Genomic DNA, 12,296 nt, shown 5'->3' on the forward strand with positions numbered 1-12,296 from the left:
CTTGATTTGATTTGATGTGAATGTGTAATGACTAGGTAAAATGATGCAAAATTGACAATATTCAACATAAACAAGAATATACAAAATTGAAAGTCAACTCAAAGGTACAGATATGTAAAGAGGAACTTGTAGCTAAAAATTGAGACCAAAACGTCACACTATGGAGCTAGGTGCCCTAGTCTGGCAGGCGTCCTTGTCAACTAAGGCTTCAAATCTTAGATCAAGAGTTTTTGTAGATCACTTCCTTTGAAATTCAACCAGAAAACACCAGACTATAGAACTAACCAGATTAGTCCTAAAGTTTTCACCTATTCAAAATCTAGAATTATCAAATTATAATAAAATTATTTGAAAAAAATATTTTTTTAAAAAGATTACTAACTCAAATTAATAAGATAAGTAATATTTTTTAATAGAAAATTTACTAACTAAATTAACAAGAAAAAGGACAACCTTCTAAAAGATTTGATTTATCGTACAAATCTTTAAACAATCAGTAATCCTATAAATCATTTATATTATACATGAAATTAACATCATTTCATTTCTAACGGTGTAATCAATCGTTGATTGCACTAATTTCATTTCAAATAAATAAGATCTCTTACCACTTAAACTACCTAACGTTTCTTCTCGAACAAACAACGAGTCTAACGAAGAACAAAGTGCAATATTTTAAATACAAATTTTAACCCGGATAAAGGAGAAAAAAAAATGCAGAATCGCTTTCAAAACTATTGTACTGGACGGCGTACATCTCTACTCCGAGCTCAAAGGAACGTAGCTCCAAACTCTCTGGAATGAATCGGCGCCTTTACATGGTTTGAGTTTTGCGTCACTTTAATGATCACCTTGAAAAGAACTGTGAATTTCTACCTATTTTTAGATTAAAAAACTCCCGCAATATAAACTTCATTAGATGTGCAGCGTGTTTCTTAATTGAACACGTTGAAGCTCTATACTTTTCGCATAACAAACAATGATCTCTGAGTAAAACCACCGATAAATAAAAAACAAAACCAAATACGAGAGGGTTAAGAAAACCTACAATTGTCTTCATTTCCTTCATAGAAAACTTTCAAAATTTGCTGTTCTATTGTCAAAAATTACGATTGTTTTCGTACGAAGAAAGTCGCATTTATATCATAAATCCCTTGATCATTCTTAAAGAAATTACAGATTTAATGCATTTATGGAAAGCTATTGTGATGAAGCGACTGTAATTTCAAATTTGTGGAAGAGGAAATGCTTTTTTTGAGGTAAGGTGTTTTTATCATTAATTTCTTTTATCTTCAGAAAAGGAATAATGCTTTCTATTTTTCCTTTTCTTATTGCGTTGGATTTGTGTTTACATCGCATAAATTAATGTTAGGTCGAGTTATTTGTCTAGTTTTTGGATTTCTATAGTCGCAGGAGGGTTTTGAGGTTAAATTGCTTTGAAGTTATTCAATTTGGTTAAAAATTTGAGGTACAGAAAGAACGACGTCGTTTTCCCGCCTCTTTTCGTGTTCTAATATGCACAAGAATTTTTGTATTGAATGGATATATAGGAGAATACTGTCAGCTACGGCAGGGTTCAAGCGGGAAGCTAATTAATTAGTTCTTTGCTTTTGTTGTTGGAAGAATAAATACTTTTTTGTTGGAGGCAGGGTGTCGGTTGTATTTTCCCGAATTTGAAAATTAAAGGCAATTTCGGCAAGTCAATTTGAATGCTAGGTTCTTAAGCTTCTTATAGTTAAAGTAATTTTTATACGAGGAACGAGTTCAGCTATATCCCTTGGATTCTGGTTTTGTATACAAATGTAAATCTGATTTTGTAGAATTGTGCTTGAAGATTACGGATATACCTTGCTCTTTTGAAAAGCTAGGTCATGAGGATTACGGCCATATGCCTCTGGAGGTATGCGGAAAACAGTGGGCGCCATTGTAAAGGTATGTACAGATTGTCTTATTCAGTCGAATATTGTAATTTGGCCTCTTTGGTTGGGCTTGGAACGGTCTTGAGTGGGGCAATTAACATTAAGGCACAAAAATGTTTTATTTGGTACTGTCAAAATGGTAAAGCAACCCGTGTTCTGCAGCATTCTGTTTTTCATTTTGAGTGATATATCTTACCTTACATCAAGAAATGTGATAGTTGTACCAGATGAAAAACATGTGTTAACCAAAAGATTTACACAGTTTCAGCCTATAAAGGTTGGAAGGAAAGAAACTAACCATATTAATATCCACAATTGACAAAACTGGTCTCCTCTTTCATTTTGTGGAGGCATTGGTGGAGGTGGACTGGTCTCATCTTTCTCAATGTCAGCATATGTTTAGAAAAAGCATGACTTATTTATCATCTTTTCTCTCATTCACATAAAATGAGGCTGTCAACATCTTGCGCTATGATCCAGTTATTGTATATATGAGGCCAGTACATTAACTTTTCTCTTCAGATTTTTTCTTCTCTAGTAGAGGGGTAAATTCTTCAATTTCAGATCTGTCTTTTGTGCATGGAGATGCATTCCTCTTGAGCTAGTCTTTCTTTTATTTAGTTGAGTTAGATGCTTTTAGCTTCAACTTTGTGTCTCTTATCTTCTCCAATATCTGCAGCATTTTCATCAGTTTCTAGTATTGGACACTGATATGATGCAAATGCAGGTATTCCTATGGCTTTTGCAGAGGTTTTTTCTGCCTTTTCCATTGTTTGCTTGCTCTACCGTCTTCTCTGTTAACAAAATCCCTTTCTTCATTTGGGTCCACTTTTTATCCTTTTTCATTAACTGTCCTCACTCTGTTTTTTTGAAGTTCCTGTAGCTGCGAGAGAGTTCTACCTGTGTTCCGTTCAAGCTCCAATTTCTTATGTGCGACGCTTCTCAAGGCATCTTCTTCATCTTTGTATTAGTGGTTGCTGTTTGTGTTTGTGTCCTGCGTTGGCAGCTGTTTCTATCCAATGTGGAGTTATTTTGCGTTGGCAGCTGTTTCTATCCGATGTGGAGTTATTTTGCGTTGGCATCCGTTCCTATTCTGCGTGGATTTTGTCCGTTGCCTTCCCCTCTTGTTGGTGGTGTAACCGCTCATTATGCGTGGCTCATGTTTTTCCCTTCATGAAGAGTAATGGTCGACTTATGGGGTATGCGATAAGACTTTGCACTGGTGATTCTTTCACCTCTTATAAGAGAAATATTATTACGGATCGTAGGACAATATATATATCATCGAAGAAAGATATTATATTCAGTATCTCAGTATATAGAAAATATTAGAGACTCTTGTGAAAAATCAGTAACTCTTCTTGAGTCTTTATATTGTGAATATTGATCTGAGAGTGGTATCGTTATTACTTGTTATGAGAATCACATTTTTTGTACTCAGTCCTGTGAGTTTCGAGAGGCTGTCACTATTCTGTTTCTACAGTCTAGAAGTTGTATTTGTAAAGGAAGTGTCTCAAGCTTATTGAGTGTCGATTGAAGTCATCAATAATTCTTGTATTTGTTTTAGAGAACTCAATAAAGATACCATTTTTGTGGGCTGGTGTAACGTGCTAGAAATTTAAAAGAGATATTAATTAAAATAGTCTAACCGTTGCAAATATAGCCGTTAACATAAACGTAGCAAGTAACATAAAGAAGGGAAATCTTTTTTTTTTTAAAACAGGAAACAAGAATAATGATAACTGAAAGACTAATTACATTGAACTAAAATTAAGCATACATGTAAGATTAAGAAATGAATAACTTTGCATGAAATTAAAGGGAGAAAGGGTTTAGAGAGTGCTTTGCATCTGATGCTAAGTTCTGAACTTCAAAACTCTGTCATGATACTAAGAGGAGGGAAAGCATCATTAAGGGCGCTTTTCCACCCAACCATGGACTGTCTAGTCCCCCGTGCCATATCCTTCTGGATTGGCCCGACCCTTCGCAGGGAGGTAAAGGAAAAAGAGAACTCAATGCCATCTGAGACTTGGTGTTAGGACCTACACGCTTAGTTGGTCATATACTAAGGGTAACTCCCTACTAGTATGACGCTTTGACTAGAGGTGTATCTGGTACTAAAGATCAGACGAGTGCATACATTACACAACACCATCTTGGCCAAGGTTTTACACTGTAAGCACAAATTAACGCGTTGTCAATGATCTCACCCTTCTCGGCAATAATTCTAGGTTCTAGGAGTTCAATTGAACTCAAAAGGGAATTAAGGCCCAACTTTTGTGTTAGCGTTCAATGGATACAGTTTTAGAACTCTAAGTGTTATCATTTATTTCTTTCTCATTCAAATTGCAATGTTTTATAATGTATCAACTGAATCCCTAGCTTGGGAAATTAGAGGGCATAAGAGCCGCCAATTGTACACACAATTCCTAAGTATGGAATATATCTTGCCAGACATGTCTCTGCTGTCCGGCCTCTTGAGAATGACCTCCCAATAGTGATGCTAACTGCATTATGTACAATAGTGCTCTTCTACCCACCGCCTTCCTAGGCTATGGTATAGGTTAATCCCTTATTCTAGAGAGGTTAATCTCAATAAAATAAATTTTATCTAAGAGCTGTCTTGTCTTCTCAGTCTAAGGACATTCTGAAATCTTGGATAAGAGGTCAAAATCTTTGTTAAGTTGTCTCGGAAAAGAACACCCTTCCAATGAATGGTATAAGTCTGCACCAATATGTCAAATATGCTTACTAGTGCATGTTAAGGTACACATACATGGACACATGAGAACACAGACCTTTACGTATACGTCAAGTATTACCAGTTATAAATTGCACTGGTACATACTTGCCGTTCTCATGTTTTTTTATTAAACATATTATATATTTCCAATAACTATAATTTTATTTAGAACCATTTTTTGATATTTCACATTTTCTTCTTAATTCATTTTTCTTTATTGGTAAATTTTGTAATTGACATTTTTAATTGATAAAGCTGAAGTGGGATTGATGGTGAAGGTACGTGTCCTCCATAAAGTAGGGCACAAGATTGAATCTAGAGTTGGGTAGGGTTGTAACCTTGTTGTAGCCCACAAGTGGGTTAACATACACCAAATTGGTATCTTCATTGGTGGTGAACCAAAAGGTTACTTTATATCTCCAAGTCTTTGTAAATATTGTTTTGAGTTTTCTTTGCATTGGCATATTGGCATTGCTTTTTGTTAAATTGATCATAGGTTTTCTAAAGACACTTCAAATAAGATCATTATCTTTATTGAGATTGTTTGAATGTTGTTCTATCTCTATTGCTGGTTGTATCCTTCACTTCATGTTGTTGTCCTCTCTTACAATGATCTTGGTCTCTTTGACACAAATATGGCATACACTTATGTGAGTGTTTACTGAAAGTTAACTTCTATGTTGGGTTATTTTGAATGTCCTTTGTGTCGTTTTTGACTTAGTTTGGATGGACTTCCCGACCTTGTTGTGTATGTGCTGTATCCCGAATGAACAATTAGCATGATATGCATCCTTTATTATTTTAGGGTTTAGATTGTCCTTGGTTGTATCCAACATGTTTTTAAGGGTGTTTGGATTAATGTAATGCCCCCTTTTTGGACCTCTCTCTATTTTGCTCTAAATTCACAAAATCAGATGAAACACAGCATACAATGTAGTTAGGAGTACATCTTTTACTTAAGAATAAGATGAGCTGAGCCTATTCTAGAAACCTGTAATCAAGTTAGGTAACATTGCAAACACAATTCATGAAATAAATCTATTATCTTCGCCATGTGCTTTAGGAAGGCGGAGTTTGTCTTCTATTCGCCATTTTCTTGGCTTCACTTGGGCGGACTTTGATCATGTCCTGCCACCTTTGGTTTTACCTTCATCCTTGCCACATGTTTTAGGCTTATGCTCGAACACACTTGAGCATTTGATGCCAAGGCGAACTTGAGAAAGTCTTAGTCATAATATCTTTGCTAGGGCGGAGTTCAAGGAAGTCTTGACATGTTTTGCTTCCTTACTTGGGCGGAGTTTGATGTGTCTTTGCCATGGGCAGATTTAGGAGGCTCTTGGACAACTTTCTTTTTCATGCTTTTATACATTATAACCTTTTTTTGCTTTTCCATATGGCGGACTTTATATCTTGTTGGACAAGGCGGACTTCATGCTATATCTGCCATGTTCATCTTTCCTTAGGCTGGCAGACTTGAGCTTCTTCTTACCATTTCACACCTTCAAGCTAGGGCAGACTTGGATGATGTTTGGACAGGGCGGAGTTTACATCTTCTTGGACATGCTTTCTTTGCCAACTTTGTTTAATTCCTTGCTTTTGCTTTTCTTTTGTAGCCATGGCGGACTTTGTATTGCTTTGGACATCCATCTTAAAGCTAGGCAGAGTTCAAGGTTCCTTCGCCATGGTTTCTAAGTGCCTTGGCGGACTTGGACAACGTTGTGCCAACCTTGTTTAGCTTTTATTCCATCATGGGCGGACTTTGAAACCGCTTGGACAAGGTGGAATTGGAAGGTTGCCTGCCATCTTTGTTTGTGCTTGATAAGTACTTGGTAGGGCGAAATTTAGAGGTTGTTGGACATTGCTTGCTTTAGTCCATGCTTTCCCAAGGGCAGACTTGGAATGTGTTTTGCCATCCTTTTTCAAGGCTAGGCGGAGTTGGAAGACCTCTTGCCAACCTTGTTTTAGCTTTCATCTTTCAAACCTTGTTGGCTTAACCTTAGGTAGGAGCTTAACCAACTCTTGCCATGGGTTTCTTAACTGAAGGTAGGAGTTTGTGAGTGATTGGACAACTTCCAATAGCTGACAAGTTCATATGGACATGAGGCGGACTTGGAAGATCATTGGACATTCTTTGATTTCCTCTTCAACTACAGCTTGACCTCTGCCATGAGTTAGCTGACTGAAGGTAGGAGTTTGACGATTGCTTGCCAAGTTTGTTTGTGCATGGGCGGACTTCAAGCATTCTTTGCCATCTTCCAACATGCCTAAGCGAACTTGAGGAGAGCTTGGACATCCAAGTTAATGTGCCATCTTCTAGACAAGGCGGACTTCAACCTTTGTTTGCCATTCTTCCCTTGGGTGAAGTTTGAAGTGTCTTGGACATGTTTCCAAGTTGATCAAGCCATTTTCCAACCTAGGCGGACTTGGATAGTGTTAAGACATTGCCTTGACATGCTTGGCTTGGGTGGACTTGGAGGATGTCTTTCCATTAGCCATGTTCAACTTCATGCCTTCCAACTTGGGCGAATTTCATCTGGACAGCCATGTGCCTACCTCCATTATCACCTTTATACTTGATCAGCCATGTTCATGCCAAGTTTTATCTGGAACAAAACCCTAATTAGAGTTACCACCTTGCTTTTTACACTTAGAGATCAATTTTTTTTGATTATGAGGACATGGGCAATAATGATATGGCCCGAGGATCAAAATCCTAATTTCAGAAAAAAAACCAAAAAAAAACCCTTCTTTGTGTACTTGAGGCAATATTTTTCGAATCTGAAGACATGGGCACTGACCAAATGACCTGAGGAACAAAACCTAGGTTCTACTTTAAAAAAAGCAGAAAAAAGCAAAAAACAAGCTAAAAAAGATGCTTCCGGGATTGTGCCCAAAGTGCGAAAAACAAAACTTTCTATTTTTAGAAATAAGCAAAAAAGTAGAAATTCCTAAAAAGAGAAAGTTGTTAGAAATGACTCAAAGCAATTGCGATCCTTGTCCTTTAGACCTTCTAAGCACTTTGACAACGTTCAAACACTATTTAGAGCATGATTTCTCTACTTGGCTCGGATGACTTCTCAAAAACTCTACTCCTCATTTGCAAAAAGACTGGTGATTAGCAGTTGCAATGCCAAAGCAAAACTCTAAAAAGCAAAAATAGGCGGTCCCCATCTACAATGGGGCGATGTGCGAAATAGGTCACAATAGGTCCCCATTTGCAATGGGGTGATGTGTGAAATGGCCACAACAGGTAGCAAGTAGTGGTGTAAGGTAGATTAATAACATGGGTAGGTGGCTTATTCAAGAAGGTATTGATAGATTCATTTTATCTTATTATTGTGGTTTTGTAGTAGCTTTTAGTAGAAGCTACTCCATTTGTTATTAATTGGAGTTTATCAGTATCCTCTCTCTATGAAATCAATCCTTTGTTTTATCCATATAATTAACATTTTCACATCATTTGGAGATGTATTTTCTTAATTGTTTTTCTATCTATATTTGCAAATGCAATCCATCTATTTGGGTGTGAAGGAGATTCCATTGGTTCTCATTTCAATGTAGTTAAGTGTGTTATGTTTCTAGATGCACTATAGGTGACATTGGAGTTGTATTTTAGTCTGTGGGGTAGAAATAGAGCTGTGTATTTTGCTGATCCTTACCTTGAGAATGTTATTTGTACACTCTTCCATTGTGCCTTAAAGCAGTCTTAAAAAATTATAAAAGAATTCCTATATGGAAATATTAAGCAGGGTTGCAAAGCTGCATGAAAAGTCTCTTGATGTAATGTCCCCACTTTGAAATAGAATTTAATAATAAATGATAATAATAAAATTAAAACATTAAAAATTAAATTAAAATGTAAAATTATATAATTAAATACGATTAATTAAAAATTAATTTAGTTAATGAAAAGTCAAAAGACCTGAAAGGAAAAGTTGGGACTCCCTCAACGATGAGATATAAAAGGGAGAAGAGAACCTCATTTGAGAGGGGGGATAATTTGGAAAATGAGAAGTGCAGATCTGATATAAATAATAAGTACAAATCTGATAATGAAAGACTGTGTCCCTTTCAAAGGGTAGAAATAATGAAGAGTTGCACTCTTTCAAAGGGTGCTAATGGTGAAAGGGTATGTCTCTTGCCAAAGGGCATACATGATGAAGAGGTGTGACCTCTCCCTCAAATTGAGAGATATAAAGGGAAGGAATCAAAAGCATCTAGTGACATCACCATTGATCAGATCAGATCAGAATTGTTATCAAGTTACAGGCAGTAACATTTGTGTTCTTGGTGGTATGCATGGGGATGTGCTTAATATGTATGCTTAGTATATGAAGCCTAATAAAGTTGTTATGCAGAATCTAGTAATAATATTGTTATAAACCGCAATATGTATGACAATCATACTTAATATCATATATATTCATAATACATTAGAAGTTAGTGTACTTATAGTCTAAATCATGTTATTACTGTCAGTATTTAAGAAGATGGGGATGAGATCTTCCAAAGAGGGGCATTCTAAATCCAAGCAATAGGTTAAGTCCCAAGATAGGGTGGGGATCAACGACCCATAAGCCTTGAGGGTATAGACCCAAGATAGGTAAGGGCTTGAATCTGTAAACTTTGAGGGAACCTATTGTAGTTGGTCTCTAAGTGCTTTGGTAACATTTGTAAACCCTTCTCCCTTAAAACTGAAGTAGTAGCAGGGTCTGATATCTATATTATTAATGATATTAATCATCTAATGTGGAAAATAGATAAGCACTTGTTAATAACTAATTGAAGAATATCAATCAATTTTAATATATTGAAATAGATCCGGTAGGGGACATTACAAATGGTATTAGAGCTATGATCTTGCCATCTTGCAAGGTAAAGATGAATCATTGAATCATTCTAGTCAATAAGAAGAAATCTGACAATATGTGTATTCACGTGTATGCTTCATGTTTGCAATTATCCATGTGTATGCTTCCTGTTTTTCATGTGCATGCTCTGTGTTTTTTATTTATATTGGTAGATGACTTAGTTTGAGAAAGTTAAAATTGACATTGCTTGAGGACAAGCAAATTTGGGAGGGGTGGACTGTAATGTCCCCACTTTGAAATAGAATTTAATAATAAATGATAATAATAAAATTAAAACATAAAAAATTAAATTAAAATGTAAAATAATATAATTAATTACGATTAATTAAAAATTAATTAAGTTAATGAAAAGTCAAAAGACCTGAAAGGAAAAGTTGTGACTCCCTCAATAATGAGATATAAAAGGGAGAAGAGAACCTCATTTGAGAGGGGGGATAATTTGGAAATGAGAAGTGCAGATCTGATTTAAATAATAAGTGCAGATCTGATTATGAAAGGATGTGTCCCTTTCAAAGTAGAAATAACAAAGAGTTGCACTCTTTCAAAGGGTACTAATGGTGAAAGGGTATGTCTCTTGCCAAAGGGCATACATGATGAAGAGGTGTGACCTCTCCCTCAAATTGAGAGATATAAAGGGAAGGAATCAAAAGCATCTAGTGACATCACCATTGATCAGATCAGATCAGAGTTGTTATCAAGTTACAGGCAGTAACATTTGTGTTCTTGGTGGTATGCATGGGGATGTGCTTAATATGTATGCTTAGTATATGAAGCCTGATAAAGTTGTTATGTAGAATTTAGTAATAATACTGTTATAAACTACAATATGTATGACAATCATACTTAATATCATATATATTCATAATACATTAGAAGTTAGTGTACTTATAGTCTAAATCATGTTATTACTGTCAGTATTTAAGAAGATGGGGATGAAATGTTCCGAAGAGGGGCAGTCTAAATCCAAGCAATAGGTTAAGTCCCAAGATAGGGTGGGGATCAGTGACCCATAAGCCTTGAGGGTATAGACCCAAGATAGATAAGGGCTTGGATCTGTAAACTTTGAGGGAACCTATTGTAGTTGGTCTCTAAGTGCTTTGGTAACATACGCAAACCCTTTTCCCTTAAAACTGAAGTAGTAGCAGGGTTTGATATCTATATTATTAACGATATTAATCATCTAATGAGGAAAATAGATAAGCACTTGTTAATAACTAATTGAAGAATATCAATCAATTTTAATATATTGAAATAGATCAAGTAGGGGACATTACAAATGGTATCAAATGCTTCGTGTTTTTCATGTGTATGCTCCGTGTTTTTTATTCATATTGGTAGATGACTTAGTTTGAGAAAGTTAAAATCGACATTGCTTGAGGACAAGCAAATTTGGGAGGGGTGGACTGTAATGTCCTGTTGACGTGTATTTTGTACACTGCCTAACACAGAATAAAATACCCAAGGGTACCTTATCCTCTCTTGAATAAAGCCTCCGAATGCTGAAGATGTCGCGAAAAGGATCAATCGGGATGACTTCAAGGTTCCTGTATGTAGGGTCTCTACGTGTGGATAAGCTCCAGTGGTATGATGTGATTTGCTGGAATCACAAGGGGACTTACATCTGATGATTGAACTTCCGATCTGCTTTGCTGGAACACAGGCTCTTATTGGCTTAGATTTGAAAAAATGGAAAAAGGATGAGGGCGAAGAGAAGATCTAATCCTAATACTAAGAATGTAGGAGCAATGATTTGATTTTTGATGAAACTCTAACTAGGTCTTGTTTTGACATCAATGGACCATCTCCACAAGGCTAGTGCGATCTTCTAAGGGAAGCTTTATGATGTTCAAATCATCACCGCAGGCATAGACACCATCAAGTTGATGCATATCAATGAAGAAGCGACAAATTGAAATTGAGCTTAAGCTGAACGATTCCAGTTGACTACACAAGGCAAGTCTGCAATCAACAAACTGCTAGTAGTATGGATATACGAATTCCACCATCAATCAATCACATTTCCTCCATTCATCTAATCATCTACCATCTAAGATTGAAGACTCAACAAGAAACCATGCAAATTGCAAGAAAACGACACATTTCACCATTACTTCAATGAAAATGGAGTTTGTTTACAATCAATGGCAACAATTTCTTGCCTTGTCCTCCTATTCTACTCTAATTGCTATTCTATCAATTTCTAACTACACTCTATCTACTAACTACTTTCAACTATTTCTATCTTATCTCTCTAACTCCTTTACAAAATGAAATGTCAGGGCATATAGTGCCCACAATACAATTCGATGGCTTAGATCAATTCGAGATCAATGGCCAAGATTCAACAATAAAAACCCTAATTAGGGTTTGTTACAACCATTACATAACATTTAATGCTTGACCAATGATAAAATTGTATTGCTTGGACACATGTCCCCTCTAGAAAAATCGACCAATGGATAGCCGAGGTAGGTACATCGGAGTTTGTGCTACCTTCCATGAGTTAAGTACATTGAATTTGGACATGCTGAGGTGGACCTCACTGATTGGAGACGTGATGACTAGGATGCCACCTCGTCTGACACTTGTAACTTAGTAAATATTCAACTTGATGTTGTTGAGAAGCTTGCTTTAATTAATTCATCTGGAACTATTTGCTTCTTCAACGAGCCCTTGTTCTAACTCCATGTGTCCTTGATGTGTAGGATGATGATGTACCTCGCCTTGGAACGCTGGATTGGAAGAGGTTGCCCTTGTCCTGGC

The 12,296-nt window shown here is 36.2% G+C and overlaps 1 protein-coding gene across 4 annotated transcripts in view; it reads left to right on the forward strand.

Moving 5' to 3' along the window:
• The first annotated feature begins 687 nt into the window (after window positions 1–687).
• The window catches only part of LOC131067345 (uncharacterized), a 163,043-nt gene continuing 151,434 nt past the window's right edge, over window positions 688–12,296 (forward strand). The window contains exons 1-2 of one of the 4 annotated variants that reach the window (XM_058002312.2): window positions 688–1,259; window positions 1,551–1,932. In XM_058002312.2, coding sequence (XP_057858295.2) covers window positions 1,872–1,932 — 61 coding nt within the window. In that variant the 5' untranslated portion in view covers window positions 688–1,259; window positions 1,551–1,871. The remainder of the gene's footprint in view (window positions 1,260–1,550; window positions 1,933–12,296) is intronic. The other 3 variants (XM_058002311.2, XM_058002310.2, XM_058002309.2) reach the window with 3 other exon arrangements.

This window comes from Cryptomeria japonica, chromosome 5 (genome assembly GCF_030272615.1).
Source record: "Cryptomeria japonica chromosome 5, Sugi_1.0, whole genome shotgun sequence".
In the NCBI taxonomy this organism is placed as follows: Eukaryota; Viridiplantae; Streptophyta; class Pinopsida; order Cupressales; family Cupressaceae; genus Cryptomeria; species Cryptomeria japonica.